The sequence below is a fragment of the Oryctolagus cuniculus genome, chromosome 17, assembly GCF_051225735.1.
Source record: "Oryctolagus cuniculus isolate XC-2025 breed Fujian yellow rabbit chromosome 17, ASM5122573v1, whole genome shotgun sequence".
In the NCBI taxonomy this organism is placed as follows: domain Eukaryota; kingdom Metazoa; phylum Chordata; class Mammalia; order Lagomorpha; family Leporidae; genus Oryctolagus; species Oryctolagus cuniculus.
This window is the reverse complement of record NC_142883.1, coordinates 15,123,653-15,147,598: the sequence shown is the minus strand read 5'-3', so window position 1 is coordinate 15,147,598 and position 23,946 is coordinate 15,123,653. Positions and strand designations below refer to the sequence as shown.

Here is a 23,946-nt window from a genome sequence, read left to right as displayed (position 1 = left end):
GAGAGCCTGCTTCCTCCCAGAAGACAGCGGCTCCTCTGGGGGCAGACATGCAGGCAGCTTCCGCTGTCTAAGCCTGGAAAACCCGGTGGCTAAGCCCCCCCCCCCGCCCGGGGGGTGGGGGGGATCCAGGCTACCGGGTCACTCTTGCCCTGGATGCAGTGTTCCCATCACCACCATCCGCCTACCTAGCCAGCCCTGAAGTCCACTGCTCTCTAAGCCAGGGCGGGAGAGTGCGTGGGTACCCGGGTGGGGGTGGGGAGTGGGGTGGAGGTTGTGGGAAAACCAAGGGCAAGATGGAGCTGGGAAAGGGAGCAGGGCCCTCCTCTCAAACTCCCCACCCCCACCCGTGTTTAATGACAATACCCTGCCTTCTCCTTCCTCTTCTCCCACCTCCACCCCTGCCCTACACCATGTCACCTGACAACTCAGCACAGCGTCACCAGAGGGTCACACAGCCTCCTGCACACGCTCCTTCCCGCACAGCGAGCCAACGTGTAGCCCAGAGCCTCGGACACCCAGGAGTCCCTAAGTTCCCAGCGGCCCCAAAGCAGCCAAACGGGTTGGGGTCTCATCAGCAACCATCTGCTAGGAGCAAGGGGCCCTCCCGCCTGAGGACCCGCCCCATAGCCTCGTGCACGGAGCGGACGACACCACCCCCCTCCCCCGCGCCTGTCACTTTGAAGGGCAGGTGGAGGAGAGAGGGAGGGTGGAGACCTGAGGTGACTTGGAGAAGCCACGCAAGCTGTCAGAGCCGAAATTTCTTCACCCATAAAAACGAGGGGCTTCCTCTCACTTCCAGGGCTGCTAGGGGACACAAGGTCGTGTCTGCCGAGCTGCCGACAGGGAGGAGAGGGCGGCGCAGCTCCCGCTCCCATACAAGCCCCCACCCCCACCCCAGCCCCGGGTCCCAGGTGAGCAGCTGCCGGGCCTCGGCGGCGCCCACCCCAGGCGGCCGGGTCACCTGCGCACTCCCCGCACCCGCGCAGGCGCCCCCGCCACGGCCTGGCGGAGAGGCCGCTCGGGGCCACGCCAGCCCCATCGCCGCCGCGCTAGCGGTGCCTGCGGACCGCTCCCCTGCCCGCCTGGTCTCTCCGCAGCCCGGGCAGGCCTGGGGAGCTTAGGCCGGGGACAGGAGGCAGGGGCCGCTGCGCTCCCTCCGGGGGAGTCTGACCCGGCCCCACCCCGGCCCGCGCCCCCGCCCGCTCGGTGCGGCCGGCGCGGCCGGGGACTTTGGAGCCGCGGAGGAAGCGCGGCGGGGCGGGGAGCTGGGGGTGTGTCGGAAGGCGGCGGCGGGGTTTTATAATCCGCAGGGCGGCCGCGGCGCGGGAGGAGGCAGCGCCGCGCACCACGCCATGGGGGCCGCGCCGGGCCGCCGGGGGCCGAGGCTGCTGCGGCCGCCGCCGCCGCTGCTGCTGCTGCTCCTGCTGCTGCGGCCGCCGCCCGCCGCCCTGACGCTGGACCCTGGGCTGCTGCCCGGCGACTTTGCCGCCGACGAGGCCGGCGCGCGGCTCTTCGCGAGCAGCTACAACTCGAGCGCCGAGCAGGTGCTGTTTCGGAGCACCGCAGCCAGCTGGGCGCACGACACCAACATCACCGCGGAGAACGCGCGGCGCCAGGTGGGCGCCCGGCCGGGCGGGGCGGGGCGGGGCCGGGCCGCGGCGCCCAATCACAGCCCCGCGGCCGGCGCCAGACCCGGGCCCCGCCGTGGGGGGCCCCGGCGGCCCCGCCCCCTCGGACAGGGCTTGGGTGCCCAGCACCAGGCTGGGAGGAGGCTGGGGAACCCGGGCTGGGGGTGGGGGGGCGGCAGTCTTGGGCCAAGGGTGCCCTGCTCGGGCCGCTGCCGACCCCCTCCAGACACTGTTGCGGGCACCACGACCCTTCCTTCACTGCTAGTCCCTTCCCGTGCCTCTCTCCTGGCTCCAATGTCTCCCGCTCACTTATGTCTCCCCATTCCCGATTAGGAGGGCCCAGGAGGCAGGGGAGACCAGGGTATCCACAGAGCCAGGGGCCTGCCTCCCCTCTGTGGCCTCGCCTGAGCTGGGCCCTGCCTGCCCTCCTGGTGCCCACAGGAGGAAGAAGCCCTGCTCAGCCAAGAGTTTGCAGAGGCCTGGGGCCAGAAGGCTAAGGAGCTCTATGACCCGGTGTGGCAGAACTTCACCGACCCAGAGCTGCGCAGGATCATCGGGGCTGTGCGCACCCTGGGCCCTGCCAACCTGCCCCTGGCCAAGCGGCAGCAGGTGGGCCCTGGGGTGGGGGGAGAACTGGAGGGGGTGCTGAGCATGGATCCCTGTGGGTGCCGGGAGGCAGCCGGCTGAGCGTAGCCTTTCCCTGGCGATGAGGTGGGGAGGTACTTTGCACTAAAGCGAGTGTCATGGGTGGGAGAGCCAGAGGCAAGCCCACTGTCCCTGTCTCCCTGGGCTGGGCTGGTTTGACAGGGTGGAGAAAGAAACAAGGCCAAAGAACCACGACCTGCTCGTCTCTTTCTGTAAGGACACTGCCCCCAGCTGCCTCCTGTGGAACGGGAGTCCGTGTATTAGTGATTCCAAGGGCCCTACATGGTACTGAAAGACTTTGCAAGCCCCAGTCCCTTCCCAGGCCTCCCGTCCCCCTCGGCAAAGAGATGTGGGATGGGCCAGGTCACCGCCGAGCTCACACATCCTTGCCTCTGCCCGGCCAGTACAACTCTCTGCTGAGCAACATGAGCCAAATCTACTCCACGGGCAAGGTCTGCTTCCCCAACAAGACTGCCAACTGCTGGTCCCTGGACCCAGGTATGGCGCTGGCCCTTCCCTCCGCCAGGGTGGCCCAGCCCTTCCCAGTCCCCCTGCTGCACCCAGGAGAGAGCCCTGACCCCACCCTACAGTGCAATGGAGCCCACACTCCTGCCTCTCCTGGGAAACTGACCCCCCCAAAGCCCCCAGCCCCACGCGCACAGGTGCCTTGGCCTCTCCCGTCCCCTAGGCCTTCCTCCCAGCTTCCTGTCTCCTCCCAAGATCCCTCCCTGGGCCTCAGGCTCCCAGCAACCTCCCTGTATGTCCTCCTCCTCACCAACGGCCATTCACAAGGCAGGCTCGGGGTCAGCCACTCCATCTGGCCAGCCATGAAGAGCCTGCCCGGGCTTCGGCCCCTGGAAGCTCTCCTTGTGTCACCCACAGCCGCCATCATTTCCCTGGGGGCCAGGGCCCTGCCTGGGTGCTGGCTCTGCGCAGCTCCCAGCTCCTTCCTGCCCTTGGCCTTGGGGATACCGTGACACTGAGGAAGCCGGTGGGAGTGACCAGGACCAGCGTGGGTGCTCTGGGGAAGGCCAGAAGTCTCCTAACTGACCCTGCGTGCCTGTGTCTCAGACCTCAACAACATCCTGGCTTCCTCACGGAGCTACGCCATGCTGCTGTTTGCCTGGGAGGGCTGGCACAATGCCGTGGGCATCCCATTGAAGCCCCTCTACCAGGAATTCACCGCGCTCAGCAACGAGGCCTACCGGCAGGATGGTAAGCACACCTCTTCCCACCCAGGAACTGCCATTCCAGCCCCCAGGCACGCTCCTCCACAGTCTCCCCTGGTCCCCAGCCCAGAGGCAGACAGAGCAGCTGTGCGATGATTCCATAGCTGGCCCAAGGTCTTGTGGGCCCGCAGCCAGGGTGCCTTCCCCCATCCTGCCTCCTGCCCCGCAGCACCCCTGCGGCTGCTGCTCCCGGCCCCCCTCCCAGCCCAAGCGCTGCACTTCACCTCTGGTGCTCCTCAGGACATATTCCCTGGGAGCTTGGGCAGCCCCTGGTGACACGGTGTAGAGCAGGAGTCCCCCCCTCTCCCCCCCCTGCCACTGTTTGCACAGGCCTGAAGCCAGGAGAACGGGCAGGTTGCAGCCGGGAGGCATGCGCCTGAGCTGCATGCCCCACCTCACCTCCCCAGGCTTCTCGGACACGGGGGCCTACTGGCGCTCCTGGTACGACTCGCCCACCTTCGAGGAGGACCTGGAGCGCATCTACCATCAGTTAGAGCCCCTCTACCTGAACCTGCACGCCTATGTCCGGCGAGTGCTCCACCGCCACTACGGGGACAGATACATCAACCTCAGGGGACCCATCCCCGCACACCTGCTGGGTGAGGACCTGACCTGGCCTCCACATGCGGCTCTGGGGCCAGGGGACATCTGGGGGACAGGAAGGTGGGTCATGCTTGCCATGTCTGGCATTGGAGGAGTGCCACGCGCTTCGCTTCCACACACAGGCACCCATGGGACCAGCCCCACACTGCCTGTCAAGCAGTGACCTCATGGTGTCACCAGGGGTTCCGTGTTGCTGATGGGCACCCTGGGGTGCCGGGTGTGGAAGGGACCCTGTGGCCGGGGAACTAGTAAAGGGCAGGGCTAGGGCTCAAGCTGACGGCTTTGGCTCGGGGCCCAGAGGAGAAGGGATTCTGGTCCTGGTTCCTGTCCAAGGAAGCGAGCTCTGTGGCCCTGCCTCCGAGGCAGGAGCAGTCAGGACACCAGCCGCATCGCCCGGGCCTGCGCTGGCATCAGCCACCCCTGGGGCAGGGCAGTGGATGGGGCTGGCATGCGAGGTTCCTGGCCTCAAGCCGGGCGAGGTGCCCTGGAGAGCCCCAGGGTCCAGGCGCCACTGGTGTCACACATGGGAAAGCAGATGTTTGTGAGCAGGGTGTCTAGCTTCTCTCCCCTCCCCTTCCTCCAGGGAACATGTGGGCCCAGAGCTGGGAAAGCATCTACGACATGGTGGTGCCCTTTCCAGACAAGCCCAACCTGGATGTCACCAGCACCATGGTGCAGAAGGTGAGCGCTGGCGTCCGAGATGGGGAGAGTGGCAGGAAGGGACATAAGAGGGACACAGGTCACCTTGGGCCTCCTTTCGCTGTAAGAACAAGTGAGCGGTCGGTGCCGCGCCTCACTAGGCTAATCCTCCGCCTGCGGCGCCAGCACATCGGGTTCTAGTCCCGGTCGGGGCGCTGGATTCTGTCCTGGTTGCTCCTCTCCCTGTCCAGCTCTCTGCTGTGGCCCGGGAGTGCAGTGGAGGATGGCCCAGGTCCTTGGGCCCTGCACCCGCATGGGAGACCAGGAGAGGCTCCTCCTGGCTTTGGATCAGCGCCGTGCGCCGGCCATGGTGCGCTGACCGCAGTGGCTACTGGGGGGTGAACCAATGGAAAAGGAAGACCTTTGTCTCTCTCTCTCACTGTCCACTCTGCCTGTCAAAAAAAAAAAAAAAAAAAAACGAGTGAGCAGTGAGCCGGCATCTCTGTCCTGGGAGAGGCCAGCCTGTCTGGGCCCCAGGATGGCGGGGTGCAAGCTCTGATCTGCCGTGGGCAGCCAGGACCCTGCCTTGGGGAAGTGGGGGCGATAGGGCAGAGATGCTCTTCCCAGTCAGGGAGCTGCCGTGTGTGGGGGACCCCAGCTCTGCCCCAGGATGGCCAGACCAAACTCCTGGCAGCTGGCCCTGGCCTATCCCCACCCCGCCCCCAGGGCTGGAATGCTACACACATGTTCCGGGTGGCCGAGGAGTTCTTCACCTCCCTGGGGCTCTTGCCCATGCCTCCTGAATTCTGGGCTGAGTCGATGCTGGAGAAGCCGGAGGATGGGCGGGAGGTGGTGTGCCACGCCTCGGCCTGGGACTTCTACAACCGGAAGGACTTCAGGTCTGGACGCGGGGCTCCAGGAAGGGCAGGTGGTGGTGGAGGCAGGTGGTGGGAGGCAGCTTCCCAGGCCTGCCTCTGCCTGCCCCTGTCCTGCTGGGGGCTGGTCTACTCCAGGGCGGTCCCGCATTCGAGCCCATGAGGCCGCCTTCCCGGGCAGCTTTCACAAGTTACCAACTCTGTACCCTGGAGTGGAGGGAGAAGGCCTGAGAGGAGGTAGGCAAGGGCAGGATGAAGGATTGCCTTGTTCTGCCCGCCTCTCCGAGCCCAGGGCAGTTCCCTGCTTGGCCCTATCTGTTGGGTGCCGACCTCAGCAGCGCTGCTCCGTCCTCCACCCTCACTCTCGCCCTCTACACACCCCAGGATTAAGCAGTGCACGCAGGTGACGATGGACCAGCTGTCCACGGTGCACCATGAGATGGGCCACGTGCAGTACTACCTCCAGTACAAAGACCAACCTGTCTCCCTGCGCCGAGGCGCCAACCCTGGCTTCCACGAGGCCATCGGCGACGTGCTGGCGCTGTCAGTCTCTACGCCTGCACATCTGCACAAAATTGGTCTCCTGGACCACGTCACCAATGACACAGGTAGGGGAGGGTGGAGAAGGCCCAGCACAGCCCCTCACAAACCCCTCCACCCCACTGCGGGCCCCCACTTGCCCTGGCTTCGCGCGAGACACTTCTTGGTTCTGCAGCAGGGGCCCTGGTAAGGCAGGGTGGGGGATCCGCCTGAAACCTCACCCTAGGCACTCCTCCAAGCCAGGCTTGGGTCTCAAGGGCAGGGCTGCCCTTGTCTGCGGCTGCCCAGCCTCGCCTCCCGGGGGCCTCCATCCCAGGCCCATTTTCTCCTGGCTGCACTCCCTTCTCTCTCTGCCCACTGCCCTCTTGTCCGCAGAAAGTGACATCAATTACTTGCTGAAGATGGCACTGGAAAAAATCGCCTTCCTGCCCTTTGGCTATTTGGTGGACCAGTGGCGCTGGGGGGTCTTCAGTGGGCGGACGCCCTCTTCCCGCTACAACTTTGACTGGTGGTATCTTCGGTGAGAAGGGGGATGCCTCCCGCCCCGGTCAGTCCCGTCCCTTCCCGCATCTCTTTGCCCGCCCTCTTCTCCTTTCCTGCCTAAGAGCCCTCCTCCAGGAAGTCTCCCCAGGATGGGGAAGGATGCCCTGGGGCTATGGCCTTTCCCACAAGCTCAGCCGTCAGCCCTAAGGCGAGTTAACCATCCTCTTCTAGCACCAAGTATCAGGGCATCTGCCCTCCCGTCGTGAGAAATGAGACCCACTTTGATGCCGGAGCTAAGTTCCATATCCCAAGTGTGACGCCGTACATCAGGTACCGTCGCCCTCACCCCCAGCTCCGGACACCTGCCCCTCCCCCTGTAGTCCCAGCTGCCCTGTTCCCAGGGTTTGTCCCCATTGTTCTCCACACCCCCCAGTGGTCCCCTCTGTGGAGCCAGGCTTGGATCCCCCTTGGTTCATCAGGGAGCCCCCACCCCTGGCCTCCACTCTGCCCTGTAACTCCCATACTGTGCCTGCAGGTACTTTGTGAGCTTTGTCCTGCAGTTCCAGTTCCATCAAGCCCTGTGCATGGAGGCCGGCCACCAGGGTCCACTGCACCAGTGTGACATCTACCAGTCCACCCGCGCAGGGGCCAAGCTCCGGTGGGTGGTGGCACGGGGAAGACAAGGGGGAGGGACTGGCACTGGGGTCAGGGCACCACGGGGCTGGACTGATGTAGGCCACCTTCCTCTCCTCTCTCCCTGTCCATTTCTCTTCCTTGGATCAAATGCTTGTTGAGGCTGGCATGGGGCAAGACAACTGTCCCCTGTCACCTGTGCAAGATCCTAAGCCCTGGAGTCTGACTGTCGCCTTCTTGGGGGCAGAAGTGGCTAGGGGGGCAGCTGGGGGACAGTGGCGGACCCCTGAGCCCCGGCGCCCGCTGTGGCCAACAGGGCGGTGCTGCAGGCAGGCTGCTCCAGGCCCTGGCAGGAGGTGCTCAAGGACATGGTCGGCTCCGACGCCCTGGACGCCCAGCCGCTGCTCGACTACTTCCAGCCAGTCACCCAGTGGCTGCAGGAGCAGAACGAGCGCAATGGCGAGGTCCTGGGCTGGCCGGAGTATCAGTGGCGCCCACCGCTGCCCAACAACTACCCGGAAGGCATCGGTAAAGCCCCAAGCGAGGGGAGCCCAGGCCCCAGGTTCCCAGTCAGCTCCCCCCAGCCGAGCCCTGGCAGCCTGCGGCAGGGCTGGGCCGTGGATGGTGCATCCTGGTGAGGGCCCCCAGGGGCAGGCTGGCCAGGCACACTGCTCTATGAGGTCACACTGCAGGCTCTGCTCTTATTGGCCAGGGTTCACTGGCTGCAGGGCTCTACTCTCCGGCGGCCATGGGCCAAGGTTGGGCTGCTCCAGGACTGCCCAGCCTCCTCCTCCTGCTGCTTTGCTGCGGGCACTCCCTGCTGGTCCCCAGCCGGGTGGCTGCCCGCCGGGTAACAGTCAACCAGGGGACAACCAGCCAGGCAACAACCACCAGCAAGGCGACAACCAGCATCCGGGCAACCACCCACCAGACAACAGCCCACCAGACAACTCAGAGCCCAAGTGGGAGCTTGGAGAGGGGCAGGGCTGGGGTGGGCGTGATGGTGGGAGAGGCCGGGGCGGCAGGCAGGGGAAGGAGGGAGGCTCCCGTGAGACCCAGGCTGGGGAGGGGAAGGGGAGACACCTCTGTTGCCCTCCACTCTGTCCCATAGACCTGGTGACCGATGAGGCTGAGGCCAGCCGGTTCGTGGAGGAGTATGACCGGTCGTTCCAGGCAGTGTGGAACGAGTACGCCGAGGCCAACTGGAACTATAACACCAACATCACCACAGAGGCCAGCAAGATCCTGGTAGGGAGCCCCTCCACCCCGACTCGTGCAGGTGCGCCCAGAGGCCCACACACACGCATGCCAGCATGTGTGGGAAGCCCAAATGCAGTGTTTAAGGCAAGACTCAATGTTCGATCTGCCAGGCGCGTGCCCAATGCCCGAGCAATATTTCTTTCACTCACCATCGGTCTCTAATAAGGAATCACCCGTGTATGAGAAAGCCATGCCAGAGTCATTCTTTGGAAGGTTGAGAGTCCCCGTTTGCCACCCCTGCGAGGACTTGTTCGTTCCCCACTGTGGAGCGGAGCGCAGGTCACACAGGGCCAGCCGCAGCCACTACTGCTCTCTCCCAGAGAGGCGCTGTTTCTCGAAGACCCGCCGTGTTGTGACACCCTGTTCCCCAGCACGTTGTAGCTCAACAGCCTTGCAAAATGGGTGATGATCTTCCCATCCTGAAGATGGGCCCCTGGGGTCCAGAGAGGCCGCAGAACTAGTACCACGCTGCCTCCCTCCCAACAGCCCTTCAGGCACGTGCAAGGCTGTCCCCCTCAGCCCCTGCCGGGGTGTGCGTGCCCGGCTGCAGGCACCTGCCCGAGGGACATGTCCTGTGCTCAGGGCAGCACCTCGCAGCCCCAGGTGACGTAGGACCCTGCAGGCAGAGGCAGCAGCTTGCTCAAACCGCAGCCCCGGCCCCCACCTCGCTGCCACCACCAGTCCTCCTGTCCGCCCCCGTGGCATCTCCTGCCAGAGGCTGCTTCCAGACACTGTCCCCCCCTTGTGCCCTCAGCTGCAGAAAAACATGCAGATAGCCAACCACACCCTCACGTACGGCAACTGGGCCAGGAGGTTTGATGTGAGCAACTTCCAGAACGCCACCAGCAAGCGCATCATAAAGAAGGTTCAGGACCTGCAGCGGGCAGTGCTGCCCGTCAAGGAGCTGGAGGAGGTTCGTGGCCTGCGGGGCCTGGGGAGCAGAGGCGCCTGCCGGGAGCGAGCCCCCAACACGGCCTGCCTCCTCTTCCGTGACTGGTCAAGGCCAGCTGCCCGAGCAGGCAGCGCCTTTGGGGCACACACGCCCCCACGCGCCTAGTCCCGGGCAGCAGGGGGTGCAGGCAGAGGGCTGCGGCTCACTGCTTGTCTTTGCTCCTGCAGTACAACCAGATCCTGCTGGACATGGAGACCATTTACAGCGTGGCCAACGTGTGCCGCGTGGACGGCTCTTGTCTCCAGCTGGAGCCTGGTGAGAGCACCCCGCGAGGCAGAGAGAGGCAAGGCCGGTGGGGCCTGTGGCTAGGGGTCGCCAGCAGAGAGGGGGAGAGCTCAGCACGCCCTGTATGCTGTAGGGGCTCCTTCGCCCGCTAACAGCCGGCACCTACTGCTGCCCTTGCTGCCCCTCCCTGGAAGCGCCCCCTGCCCAGCCCCTCGGGGCCCTGCCCTTCCCCTCTGCACTCTGCTTCTCTGATCCCAGAGCCCCCCCCCCCCCCGACGTACGCCCCCAGGGCTCGGACTGGGACTGACTTCCAAGCAGGGACAGCTACAGGCCCGCAGCCCTCGCCTTGACCCTGCCCACGTCCTCCTCTGCTTCTCTGGCTTTCTGAGCTCCTTCCTGAAGCACACGCCTGATAAGGAATCCGAGTCCCATGGAGTCCCCCAGGGCCACACAGCTCCAAGAAGCACCAGCCTAGAACCTGGCCTCCCGTTCCGGCCCAGGGCCCCTCCCCCCTCACTCCTGGCACTGCCTCTTCCGCTGGACAGCAGCGGGCCAGGCTCAGCTCTCACTCTAAGCCACACCCCTGCACCCACTGCTGACCCCGCTGAACACTCGGCTCACCCTGGACACACAGCCACCCTCCCCAGCTCCCCCCTCCCCCCCGCAGGGCTGGGGAACTGGAGGTATAAACATCCCCGCCCAGAAATGGTCTCTTTCTGGCCCCCGGCCCAGCTCCCGCATTAGAACAATGACGAATAGAAGGGGAAATGGAAAATAAACAGGCGAGAGAAATAGCTTTCCCAGGCAGGGTTTGGCTTATAGGCTGTGGATGTGGGTACGCACGCAAGGGTGTGTGTGTGTGCACGTGGTGTGTGTGTGTGTGTGTGTGTGGTGGAGAGCATTAAAGGGGGTGTGGCGTTTGTACCCCAGACAGCCCCCCTCCATCCAGGGCTAGGCCGGCAGGTCACTGACCCAAAATAAAAATAGGGTGCACCTGCCATGACCCTTTACAGACACGTCACAGAGCAGGTGTGAAATTCTCACAAGACATTACTTTTCCAAACAAAACGAACAGAATTTGCTCTCTGTGTGAAAAAGTAGACCCCACGTAGCATGTTCCTAAGTAGGAGAGAGAGCGCCACACGCCCGGCGCCTCCCTCTGGCTCAGGCCAGGGCCAGGCTGGGGAGGGAAGCTTCCAGAGGGGCACCCGCAGTCTGGCGTCAGACCCAGCCCAGCCCCGCGAAGTGGACGTCGGCTCCACGTTGGAGTGGAGGAGGCCTCATACTTAGCGGCTTCCACGCAACACTCAGAAAGTTCTCTGTACTTTCACAGTCTTCGTGGTTCCTCTTCTGTCCGGTCTGGGGTTCAGTAACCATTTGAAAAGGGCGCCCTGAGCCCCGAGGGAACAGCGTCACTACCTCCATGCCCACGCGGTTTTGCCCAACTCTGAGCTCCTGTGACTGAGAACCCCTTAGGAGCAGGTGGGATGCGAGCCAAGGGCTGGGAGCTCAAGTCTTGCAACCCCTGCCCTCCCCCCTTCCCCCTGCAGATCTGACCAATCTGATGGCCACGTCTCGGAAATACGACGAACTGTTGTGGGTGTGGACAAGCTGGCGGGACAAGGTGGGGAGAGCCATCCTCCCGTATTTTCCGAAATATGTGGAGTTCACCAACAAGGCTGCCCGGCTCAATGGTGGGTCCTTCTGCCAGGCCCAGTGGCCATCCGGCCCCCCGCCCCTTTGTGTTCCTCAGAAGGTCCTCTGAGACCCTCCATCCTGGGAAAGGTGGGACAGCTGGACTGTGTCCCTTCTGCAGGCTACGTTGACGCAGGGGACTCCTGGAGGTCCATGTACGAGACGCCGACCCTGGAGCAAGACCTGGAGCAGCTCTTCCAGGAGCTGCAGCCACTCTACCTGAACCTGCACGCCTACGTGCGCCGCGCCCTGCACCGCCACTACGGAGCCCAGCACATCAACCTGGAGGGCCCCATTCCTGCACACCTGCTGGGTGAGGGCCTGTGCTGGCTCTGCAGGGGCTGGGGAGACAGCTGGCCCAGAGGGGTGGGGCCTGGGAGGGGCCTCCTGGTGACATTTGGTGACCTGTCTGCCATAGAGCCACCTCGTGTAAGGTCCCCTGGATGGAAGGAGAAGTTCATGGTCTTGCGGGCAGGGGGTCGGGGACCACAGCATCTGTCATAACCCATAGCTGCCTGAGGAAGGGGCTAGGAGTGGGAGTGGGAGTGGGAGGCATGGTGAGGGTGGGGCCCTGAAAGATGAGCAGGTTTGGTGGGTGGGAGATGGGAGAGGCGGAGAAGACAGGCACTGCGCTCAGGCTGGGGGCACCAGGGCAAAGAGGGGCCTTGAAATCTAGGTCCACTTCGAGTTCTGGGCTCTCGGTTTTCAAGTCACAAACTTACTGCCCTGAGTGCATGCTGGAGGAGCAGTGGAAGACAATAGGGCATGGTAGGGACTGCAGCAAAGTAGACGCTACTGGTTTTCTGTCCCCATTGGGCCATAGGAACACAGGCTATGCTGTGAGCAGAGAGGCCAGACAGGGCTGCAGACCATTTTGAAATCATAAGGGAGACCCCAAAAGATAACCCAGATTTGGTTCTACTTCCCACTTGGCCTGGAGAGCCACTGCTGCCCGACAGACCAGCCCTCCTCAGCAGGGCAGCCCACGGCTGGGACAGAGCTGGGGCCAAGAGCTCAGCCCCCATCAGTGAAGGAAGAGCCGCAGGCTGCTCGCTCACCTGCTCGCTCTTGCTCCGCTCTCTCTCTCTCTTCCCCTCCCCCCCAACCTTGTTCTCACTCGCATTGTCCGCTGTCCCCTCTCTCTCACTGGCCCGCCTCTAGACTTCAGCTCATGTCAGCTGGAGCGGAAGTCCCTTGGCGATGGAACAGTCTCAGCTCAATTCTACTTCTGAGCCTTCCGCTCAGTTGGAGTCACTTCCTTCTCTCCGGTCCACTCCCTTCCCTACACTCGGCCTACAGCTGGCTCTTGCCGAGTGACTGACAAGTGACCTGGGGAAGCTGCCCTCGGGGGACGCCACGGAGGGTCACAAGTGCAGCCTCCTGGGCGTTATTGACTCCCAGGCCTCCGTCTCTACTGGAGTCATCATAGCCCGCGGATGCAGGCAGGATTACAAGTCAGGCCGCGCGGTGTGCCTGGCCCAGCAGTAAGCGGTGGCCGTGGGTACTTAGACAGCCCAGGGCCCCAAGCATCTTCGTTTGTAAACAGTTGCAAACATCGGTCTTCGTGCATGTGGCCAGGGAAGACCACCTCGATGCCCCTGATGATCGAGAGGCGGTAATGGCCTTGCGGGCTGGGCATGTAGGTTGAAGATGCTGTGTGTCAGATGTAGACAGTAGGTGCTCAAGCACCTGCCCCTGTGATTAGCAGGACTGGGCTCTGGTTCTCTCCTCTTGCCAGGGACACTGAGCCCGTCACTTCTGTCTCTCCTCTCTCTGCCCACCTCCAGGGAACATGTGGGCGCAGACCTGGTCCAACATCTATGACCTGGTGGCTCCTTTCCCTTCAGCCTCCACGATGGATGCCACAGAGGCCATGATCAAGCAGGTACCGTGAGAGGTCCTCCTGCGTGGGCAGCCCCAGGGCACAGGAGAGAGCCCTCCAGTCTCCCTCTGGCCAGCCTCTCCCAACCTCCGCCCTCACCCCCGCCCTGCACTCCCCCGGGGGTGCAGGGTGCCCCCAGAGCCCCCAGTTTGGGCAGAACTCCCTCTGCTTGCAGGGCTGGACTCCCAGGAGAATGTTTGAGGAAGCTGACAAGTTCTTCATCTCCCTGGGGCTGCTGCCCGTGCCTCCCGAGTTCTGGAACAAGTCGATGCTGGAGAAGCCCACCGACGGGCGGGAGGTGGTGTGCCACGCCTCGGCCTGGGACTTCTACAATGGCAAGGATTTCAGGTCTGAGCACCAGAGCCAGGCATCTTGTCCTGAGCCCAGTCATGGCAGCCAGAACAAGTGGAGAGGGGCGAGGGGCTGGGGCCAGAGGTGGGGCTCCGGGGTCAGGAAGGTCAGACCTGGCTCCAGCTCAGCCATGGGTTCCCGGCAGCGAAACCCCACTGCCAAAGGAGGGTGTCCTGAGCCCTGACCGCTAGGGCCCAGCCCTGTGTGAGCCCCGGCACGCAGCTGGCTCTCTCTGGGTGCAAACGCGGTGACGCAGGGGGCACCGGTACTGCCAACAGACGCTCAGAAGTCGTCTTCCTCAGGGAGTGGCATTCACTCACCCAGTGTTGCGTAGCACACCGTGCCCAGACTCAGGATCTAAAGCAGATAAGTGATCCTGCTTGTGACTTTAAGTGCCTTGTCCCTGCTCAGTAGGGGTCGCTCTAACAGATGGGACGGCTCAGCTTTGGTTCTGGCTATCGGCTGGGTTCCCATGGGCTGTGCTGGGGCGGGAGGTTAGAGCAGATCTCTCTAACGGTAGGTGGGATGCCGGGGTCGGGCTGGCGGAAGCAGCTGGGGGCTGGTCAGCGTCTCCCTCTCGGGCCGGCTTGAGATTCCTCGCTGGGTGGCAGTCTCAGGCAGGCAGACTGATCTCCACCCCACAGAGCAGCAGCAGCCAGCATCCCCCAGGGTGCCAGCGCGAAAGCAGAAGCAGCCGCGTCTCTTAACGGCTAAATCCAAAGCTGGCACAGAGTCACTTCTGTCGTCTTTCACTGACTAAAAGCAAGTCACAAGGACAACCCAGATTCCACAAAGGGAAAAAGCCCTTGCCGCTTGGGAGAGGCGGCAAGGATGCCTGGAACTGAGCCAGACCAGCCCACTGGGCCATCTGGCTGTGGGCCCTTGAAGGGCTGAGGGTAGACAGGGCCCCCGCTGGTGGGGCAAGCGCTTGTGGAATCTTCTCTAGGCCCAACCTCATGGTACCCAGGATGCAGGTGAGGGGCTGGCACCGTACAGCGGGTTAAGCCCCTGCCTGGGACGCCCACATCCCATATCAGAGTTCTTGGGATCGAGTCCCGCGTCTGTTCCCAATCCAGCTTCCTGCTGCTGCACCTGGGAGCTAGCAGACCCTGCCTCCACGTGGGAGCCCCGCATCCAGCTCCTGGCCCCTTGCTTCGGCCTGGCCATCTCCAGCTGTTGGGAGCATTTGGGGAGTGAACCAATGGATAGAAGACCTTTCTCCTCTCTCCTCCCTCTCTCTGTCTCTGTCGCACTGTCTTTCAGATAGATAGATAGATAGATAGATAGATAGATAGATAGATAAGGGAGGAAGGAAGGAGGGAGGGAGGGAGAAGGAAGGAAGGAGGGAGGGAGGGAGGAAGGAAGGAGGGAGGGAGGGAGGAAGGAAGAAGGGAGGGAGGAAGGAGGGAGGGAGGGAGGGAGAAGGGAGGAAGGAAGGAGGAAGGGAGGGAGAAGGGAGGAAGGAAGGAGGAAGGGAGGGAGGAAGGAAGGAGGAAGGAGGAAGGGAGGGAGGAAGGAAGGAGGAAGGGAGGCAGGGAGGAGGAAGAGAGGTAGGGAGGGAGGGAGGAAGGAGGAAGGGAGGGAGGGAGGGAGGGAGAGAGGAAGGAAGGAAGGAGGAAGAGAGGTAGGGAGGGAGGGAGGAAGGAAGGAGGAAGGGAGGTAGGGAGGGAGGGAGGAAGGAAGGAGGAAGAGAGGTAGGGAGGGAGGGAGGAAGGAAGGAGGAAGGGAGGTAGGGAGGGAGGGAGGAAGGAAGGAGGGAAGGAGGGAGGGAGGGAGGGAGGGAGGGAGGAACAAACATGGGAGGAATCTGAATGGACAGGCCTCTGGTTTGACCCAGGGAAGTTCCCGCAGCTTGAATTGCTTTGCAAAAGAGAAAAGAGAGGGTTGCAAAGCAGGTGGGAGGCTCTGGCCCAGCTCTGCGGCTGTCACCCAGTCCCGCCATGGAATCCCCTGGGTGAACCTGCCTCTGCCTGCCGGAGCTGGGCTCGGGAGCTGCAGGAGGTCCTGCAGCCCTGGGGAGATGAACGTGTACGTGGCAAACACAGGACGCAGACCTTCCGGCAAGGACACAGCTGAGTGTCTCCGTGCCCCTAGAGCAAATGCTATATGTGGTCAGACAGCCACAGGCAGGGTGGGCTGGAGCAACTGAGGAAAATCGGAGGCAGGAGAATGGCTAGAATGACCTTTGGGAGCTTCCTGTCCCCACATCCCCTCTTTCTCAGGCCCACTCCGTGTCCCTTCCCCGCTCCTTCCCCTACTGCACACACAAATGAGCTGAGGTCGGCTCTGGGCACAGCAAGGACTGCAGGCCCCTCTGCCCTGGGCTTCTCATTGTCCGCCCCGACACCCTCCCCATCCCTGTGTCCCCAGGATCAAGCAGTGCACCACGGTGAACATGGAGGACCTGGTGGTGGTCCACCACGAGATGGGTCACATCCAGTACTTCATGCAGTACAAGGACTTGCCCGTGGCCTTGCGGGAGGGCGCCAACCCCGGCTTTCACGAGGCCATCGGGGACGTGCTGGCCCTCTCGGTGTCCACGCCCAAGCACTTACACAGCATCAACCTGCTGAGCAGCGAGGGCGGCGGCTACGGTGAGGGCGCAGGGCACCCAGGAGAGCCGAGGGCTGATGAGGGGCAGCCTGCTGGGGAGGTGGAGGGTGCAGCTCGTGGCCCATGGCAGAGGCTGGGAACAGACATGGCAGCCTGGGAGGATGGGACGCACAGACCACCCCAAGAGGCAGGTCAGAGCCCAAGGGGTGCAACACCCCCTGTTTCTCCCCCACCGCACACATATCAGGGCCCGATGCTAGGCCCCGGCAGGGTGTGGGCACTGGCCTGAGACCCAGCTCCCTTGCCTTGACAGAGCACGACATCAACTTCCTCATGAAGATGGCACTCGACAAGATCGCCTTTATCCCCTTCAGCTACCTCGTGGACGAGTGGCGCTGGAGGGTATTTGACGGGAGCATTACCAAGGAGAACTACAACCAGGAGTGGTGGAGCCTCAGGTGTGTGTGTGTGTGTGTGTGTGTGTGTGTGTGTGCGCATGCGCACACAGGTGCTCATGTCTATGCGCGTGTGAGTACGTGCAGGTGCTCGTGTCTGTGTGTGCATGTGTGTGTGCACACAGGTGCTCATGTCTATGCACGTGTGTGTGTGTGTGTGCAGATGCCTGTGTCTGCACATGATGTGGTGTGTGTATATGCCTGTGTGTGTGTGTGTGTGTGTGTGTGTGTGAGTGATGGGATCGTCGGAGGTGGCTGTGCACCGTGACCCAGCATGCAGGAGTAAGGGACCCCCAGTGTAACTCCAGGTCCAAGGACTGTTCTTTGAGTCAAAAATGCCCCCTCTTGCTCGGTTTTCTCCAAACTCCCCCTCCAAAGTATCTTCCCCTCAACAGGCTGAAGTACCAGGGCCTCTGTCCCCCGGCGCCCAGGTCTCAAGGTGACTTTGACCCAGGGGCCAAGTTCCACATCCCTTCAAGTGTGCCTTACATCAGGTAAGAGGGGAGAGGGGGGCGGGTGGACCCCGAGGCGCAGGACCCACAGCTTCATGTCGGATGGTTGCTGCCCTGCCCCGCCCAGAGCAGTTGGGCCAGTCCTGGGGCTCTGGCTGTGCTGTGCCACGCCCAGGCCCCCCACTGCCACCGCACTGCTTCTTTAGACCTTTTTTTTTTTTTTTTTTTTGAGACTCTCCACCATCCAAAAAGTTGAAAAGAGCCACTCAGCGTAATCGTTGGCTAATGGTTACCAGACTTGGTTGCGTAGTTAACATTAACCACGATGCATGGCTGGTTCATGACCTAGGCACCATTGTTGTGTTTCATTTCGCTTTGAAAACAAGGTTGTGATCCATGTGCTAACATTGAACTTGGGACCTGTCATGCACATTGAGTTGTGCCCAAGAGCCCCTTCTGCATGCAAAACTCAGAGTTAACAATGCAGCTTGATTGGCAGACGGGGAATCAGGGGTGTGGTTACAGCCTCAGGATTGGGGCAGACAGAACTGGGTTTGAACCGCATCTCCACTACTTGGTTTCCTCATCTCTCTGAGCACCCGAGTGCCCACCTGTGCCCCCCACTTCCCAGATGGTCATGAGGGCTGGCCTCTCGGCGTGCTGTATAGTACCCGGCATGCCTAGCCACTGGGCTCTTCTCCTCTCATCGGGTCTGGGAATCGGGCGGCCATGACATGACTGCCCACGCAGCACCCTCCCTCCCGGGTGCTATGAGAGGGTACTGGCTGAGGGCCAGGGGTGGGGGAGGTGGGTTGGGAGCCCAGGGCACCAGGTGCCCCGGGGCTGCAGGTAGCCCAGGTCATCTGGGAGCCAGAGTGCAGAGGCAATGAGGGCCACCCAGAAAGGCTGTGGCTGTCTCTAGCCCTTGCCATCTGTGGCTCCTGCCCTCCGTGCCCACCAGCACCAGCATGATGCCTGCCCACAGTCAAGCCCTAGCAACTAATTGTGGGGCAGATGTTATGTCCCCTGGAGTGTGAGGCTCAGATGGGGCGCCTTGGCCAGCCCTCACCTGGACAGCACTCCAGGGTGATCCCTAGCACGATGCTGCCCCTGCATGCTGGAGCAGTTTCCAGGCGTGGTTGGCTTTTGAGCTTCACATTGACATTAACCAACCAGACGGGTGAATGAAGGAGACTTGGCTGCTCTAGAAGACTACATTCCACACTGGCCAGCAGCCAGTGCGAAGCACTTTTAGGAAATGCCAGGGAAGACAGCGGCGCGTGGCTCGCACCCAGCACTCCAAGTGAGAGGCTGCTGGCTCCAGACATTGAAACTGTTCTAGACACGGTGAGGTCACTCCATCCCTAACGGGCAGATTTCTCCCCAGGAATTCCCACTGCCTCGGATAAGATCAGCTGGGCTGTTTCCTGCCCAACTGCCTTTCCACAGCCACATGACCCATTCTTCACCCCCCGGACTCTACTTGCCTACACCTCGTGGTGGGGACCTCATTTACTCAAAAGCAGCCCGCCCCAGCCCTCCCACCTGTTGCTGCCCCCTAGAGCCCCCTGGAACACGTCTTCTTCCTCTGAGACAAGGAGGCAGCCTTGGGGGTGGGAGGCCTCCACACAGGCACAGCGAGGCAAAGGCTGGGAGCACTCTGAAGGCAGGGGAGGGCCACCCCTGACATCTGACCTCATGCTGCTCCGCTGGGCCCTGTGTGACTGTCACAGGCAGGAGGGGCCGGTGCAGCCCCTCCACCGACGCCCCCCACCCCCCACCAAATGCCTCACCTTCCCTCCCCGGCAGGTACTTTGTCAGCTTCATCATCCAGTTCCAGTTCCACGAGGCACTGTGCAAGGCAGCCGGCCACACTGGCCCCTTGCATACCTGTGACATCTACCAGTCCAAGGAGGCAGGGAAGCACCTGGCGTGAGTCTCCTGGGCCTCCGCTGACTGTTCCCACCTCCGTCCTGCAGCCCTCGGCCTCCAGGAGCCCCCGGAGCCATCCTGGGAGCTCCTGCCCTGGCTGAGGGCCCCAGGGCCATCCTGGGAGCACCTGCCACATCGGCTCATGACGGGGCCTCCTGTCAGGAGCTTGTGCCGGGCTTGAGGGGCCCGAGCCCCCTCCCCCACCCTTACCCCCAGACCTGCTTGGGCACCCCAGTCTCAAAGGGAAGTTTAAGCTGGGAGAAGGGGATGGAGGTAGGTACCAGGCTGGGGCAAGAAGGGCTGTGACCTTCTGACTCAGTTTCCCTGTGTCTGGTGCCTCCCCCAGGGATGCCATGAAGCTGGGCTACAGTAAGCCGTGGCCAGAAGCCATGAAGGTGATTACGGGCCAGCCCAACATGTCAGCCTCGGCCATGATGAACTACTTCAAGCCGCTGATGGACTGGCTCCTCACCGAGAACGGGCGGCACGGGGAGAAGCTGGGCTGGCCGCAGTACACCTGGACGCCAAACTCTGGTACCCCAACCCGTCCCACCTCCAGCCCCAGGCCCGGCCCCCAGGGCTCGCACAGGGCTGAGCCCCCGCCCCAGTCCAGACAGGCCACGGTGTGACCTCAGAGCAAGTGCAGGGGAGCCAGGCCACCCAGCCCGGCCACCTGTCGCCCTGCCCACCGCCCTGTCTCCTTGCTTCCTCGCTCAGCTCGCTCGGAAGGCTCCCTCCCAGACTCCGGCCGCGTCAACTTCCTGGGCATGAACCTGGACGCGCAGCAGGCCCGCGTGGGCCAGTGGGTGCTGCTCTTCCTGGGCGTCGCCTTGCTCTTGGCCAGCTTGGGCCTCACCCAGCGGCTCTTCAGTATCCGCTACCAGAGCCTCCGCCAGCCCCACCACGGGCCCCAGTTCGGCTCCGAGGTGGAGCTAAGACACTCCTGAGACATCCAGGCCGGGCCAGCTGGTGGGGACAGGGTCATGGGCAGCGGGCCGCGGATGCTCCCCAGCCAGCCAGCCCTCCTCCTCCTCCACCTCCTCCTCCTCCCACCCCGCCCCCTCCCGCCCTTCTCTGTCCCACTCTGCAGACACCCAGCCGCCCTGTGAATACAATTAAAGGCCCTGCCCGCCCACCTGAGTCTGTCTCCCTCACAGAAAAGCCAGGGCAGGGATGGGGTGGGACCACCCTTCTGCCTCCGGGCAGTCCACCGGCTCCCCTCACTGGGCTGCCCCCTCCATCCTCCCCCAGAAAGAGGCTTGGAGAATCCCCAAGCTCTGGCCCCAGCCCGACGCAGCCCAGGCCACTGACCACCGTCCTGCCATGGCGGGCAGCCTGCAGGGGCTCTGGGGAGCAGAGGGGAGCCGGCCTGCGGGCTGCCCACCTTACCTGCCCTGCCTGATGCTGGCCCCTGCCCTGGCTGTTTCCCATAAGTGCCCAGGGTCCCCAGAGTGAAGACTGCCAGCTGTTCTTGGCCTCCTGCACCAAGCATGCAGAACAGGCCCGGGGTCACCTGCAGCTGGTGTGAGCTCAGTGTCCACATGCGTGATGCAGCCCTGGATCCAGACGGAGCCAGTCAAGACCGCAGCGCGTGGAGCAGCTGCGGAGCCACCTGCCCTGCTCTGAAGGCCAATGTGGGCTTGGCGAGCGTCACCTTGAGGCACATCTTTTGTGCCCACATTTATGTAGAAAATTTAGAAAATACACAATTCTGTAAAGAAAATAAAAGCCCTTTATACCAATATCAAGAGATAAGCACTGTTGACAGTTTGGTGTTTTATCTTTCCAGCCTTTTTTAATTCGCTTTATTTGAAAGGCAGAGTGACAGACTGGGAGGTCCTCCATCCACTGGTTCACTACCCTAAATGGCTGCAGCAGCCAGGCTGGGCCAGGCCAGAGCCAAGAGCCAGAAATTGCATCCGGGGGTCTCACATGGGTGGCAGGAGCCCTGGCACTTGAGCCATCACCTGCTGCCAACCATTAGTAGGGAGCTGATTGGAAGCAGGGGAACCAGGCATCTGATATGGGACGCAGGTGTCCCACGCTGCATCTTAACACCTGCACCATACACCTGCCCCTCCAGCCCTTTTCTCTCCACATGTTTTAAATGGGGTCACGTGGTATTTGCAGTTGTGTATCCTGTGTAAGTTAGGACAACAGGATTTATTTTTTTTCCAAGATTTACTTTATTTATTTGAAAGACAGACTTACAGAGAGAGGTAGAGCCAGAGAGAGGTCTTCCATCCGCTGGTTCTCTCCCCCAAAAGACCCCACAGCCAAAGCTGAGTTGATCTGAGCCAGGAGCCAGGAGCTTCTTCCAGGTCTCCCACGTGGGTGCAGGGGCCCAAGGACTTGGGCCATCTTCTACTGCTTTCCCAGGCCATAGCAGAGAGCTAGATCAGAAGTGGAGCAGCCGGGACTTGAACCGGCGCCAATGTGGGATGCCAGCAAGCAGGCTGGGGCTTTAACCCACTGCACTACAGCGCTGGCCTCAACTGGGTCTATTTTCCAGACATTTAAACGCCACACCTAGGACCTGGCCAGATGGAAACTGTCTGGTTTTCTGGGGCTGGGTTGACCCTCGGCTCTGAGCCCCCTTGGCTTTGCTGATACTGTCACCTACCTGGGTCCATCCCCCAACATCTGTCCCCCAGTGTTCTTAGCTGTTTGTGCCCAGCAGTGTCCAGCAGCCTTGTGAGTGCATGTGTGTGTGTGTGTGTGTATGTTGCAGGGTGTGGCGCTGAGATATTTTGGGTTACACAAGAGGTGGAAGTTTACGGGTAAGTAAGACAATGGAGTTTATAAACATGTTTCTGCCACCAAAGGATTCTTGCATTGCCAGCTGCCCTTCAGAGCTCATGTTTGGAAGCTGTTTGGCACACACAGATCACTGTCACTTAGCGCCCTTTCCTATTTATATGAACTGCAGAGGTCCATGCTGCCTGGCAGAGCCCACAGGCAGTGTGAGGTCACCAGCACTCAGCACCCAAAGAACTGAACTGCAGGCTGCAGGCAGAGAACTTGACGTTGCAGTAGTCCGAGCAGCCTGGTCCATTACACTTGAACTATTATCATGGCTCAGGCTCCTGTCTCTGCCTCCTGGGGGTGAGTGGAGAGAGGCCAGGTCTACCTAGAAGGTAGAGGAAGACGAGATGGTGACAGCAGGAGGAGGGGCCGGTCTGGCTGTTTCTGCTGGTGGCACTGACGACTGAGCCCCTCCCCACACTGCACCTGCTGATGCCCCTCTTCTGTGTCCAGCTCTCCGCGAGGCCAGCCTCAGGCTCTCTGCTCTCCCCAACCCTCTCCCAGGCCCCCACCATACCCTGGCTTTACTGTGAATGAATCAAGCAGCTTGGATTCAGCCTGAGGCTGATCCCACCTCTCCCCCTTACCACTTAGGTGACCTTCAGCGAGTTTCTTTTTTAAAGATTTATTTATTTATTTGAAAGTCGAGTTAACACACACAGAAAGAGGGAGAGACAGAGATCTGCCACCTGCAGGTTCACTCCCCTAAAGACAACGGCTGGGGCTGGGCCAGGCTGAAGCCAGAGCAAGGAGCTTCGTCCTGGTCTCCTACATGGGCACAGAGACCCAAGAACTTGGGTTGTCCCCACTGCTTTCCAAGACACATCAGCAGGGAGCTGGATTGAAAGTGGAGCAGCCAGGACTTAATCAGGTGCCCATATGGTATGCCAGCACCATACGCTTAACCTGCCATGCCACAGTGCTGGCCCTCAGCAATTCTCTTTAAGCTCTTTCTTTAAACTTATTTTTTTGAATTAACATATAAAAAGTTGTGCGTATTTATTGGGTACCTTGTGATGTGCAAAGCGGGGTAAGCATTTTTATCTCACCTTTATCATTGTGATGAAAATGTTCAGAACCCTTTTTCCCGGCTTTTTGAAACACACAATACATCATCATTATCAATAGTCAACCTCGTTTCAGTTTTTGAGGCTGAATATTCATACCTGTGAAATGGTTTTTGGAAACCTCCTCATGGTGGCTGCAAAGATGGAGACACATAGAGCAAGCTCTCGTGCATTTGCCACGCCTCCAATGGCCACAGCAGTCCTGGGCTGGGGGCTGAAGTCGGGCTCAGTCCAGGTCTCCCAGTGAGTGGCAGGAACCTGATCACTTGAGCCATCACCGCTCCCTCCCAGGGTCTGCATTAGCAGGAAGCTGTGGTCAGGAGAAGAGCTGGGACTTGAATCCAGGTACTCTGATGTGGAAGGCGGGCATCGTAACCTCTAGACCAAATGTCCACTGCTGATCACTTTTAAAGCATGCGAGTCAGTGGCATTTAGTAAACTGCTATGCAACCCTCACCATCAGCCGTCTCCAGAACTTGGACAGCGGACCTGTGCCCATTAAACACTGACCCCTCATTCTCGTCTCTCCCGGAGCCTGCAGAACCTCGTTCTACTTTGAGTTTAACCACTCTGGGTATCTCATGCAGCTGGAATTGTATGCACTCTGTCCTGTGTCTGGCTTATTTCACAACATTCTCAAGGTTCAATCATGTTACAGCATGTATCAGCACTTCCTTCCTCTTTAACACCAAGCAAGATTCCATTTTATATATATAATCTGTATTAAACACACATTTTGTTCATCCATCCATCAGTGAGCATTTGAGTCTCTACCTTTTTTTGCATTACGAATAATTCTGCTGTGAGCTTCCCATTCTTTCGTGTGTCTACCCGAAGGTAGCATTGCTGGATCATGTGATCATTCTGCTTAATTTTTTTGAGGAAATGCCACTCGGCCATTTTACATTCCCATCAGCAGTGCATAAGCAGTGCATAAGGGTTCCAGCTTCTTCTCCATTGGCCAACACTGTTTTCTACTTTTTTTTTTTTTTAACTAGCGACCCTAGCGGGTGTGAAGGGACATGCCGTTGTGGATTGGGTT

At 61.3% G+C, this 23,946-nt stretch overlaps 1 protein-coding gene across 3 annotated transcripts; it reads left to right on the top strand.

Moving 5' to 3' along the window:
• Nucleotides 1-1,326: 1,326 nt before the first annotated feature.
• ACE (angiotensin I converting enzyme) lies at nt 1,327-20,787 on the top strand. 3 transcript variants are annotated; one of them, NM_001082395.1, is given in 25 exon segments: nt 1,327-1,616; nt 2,070-2,237; nt 2,678-2,771; nt 3,345-3,488; nt 3,910-4,101; nt 4,689-4,786; nt 5,471-5,643; nt 6,004-6,227; nt 6,535-6,679; nt 6,874-6,972; nt 7,178-7,300; nt 7,592-7,803; nt 8,387-8,523; nt 9,290-9,448; nt 9,655-9,742; nt 11,263-11,406; nt 11,529-11,720; nt 13,195-13,292; nt 13,465-13,637; nt 16,011-16,234; nt 16,507-16,651; nt 17,044-17,142; nt 18,910-19,032; nt 19,379-19,566; nt 19,750-20,787. In NM_001082395.1, coding segments are annotated over 25 exon segments (3,936 nt in total). In that variant the 5' UTR covers nt 1,327-1,352; the 3' UTR covers nt 19,980-20,787.
• Nucleotides 20,788-23,946: the final 3,159 nt, after the last annotated feature.

Excerpts from the sequence above, each read along its gene's own strand:
- ACE (XM_089316613.1), top strand. The coding sequence starts at position 8,024 with ATGGGCCAAGGTTGGGCTGCTCCAGGACTGCCCAGCCTCCTCCTCCTG. Across the intron at positions 13,293-13,464 it reads CAGAGGCCATGATCAAGCAG|GGCTGGACTCCCAGGAGAAT; the intron begins GTACCGTGAGAG and ends CTCTGCTTGCAG. Across the intron at positions 16,235-16,506 it reads CAGCGAGGGCGGCGGCTACG|AGCACGACATCAACTTCCTC; the intron begins GTGAGGGCGCAG and ends TTGCCTTGACAG.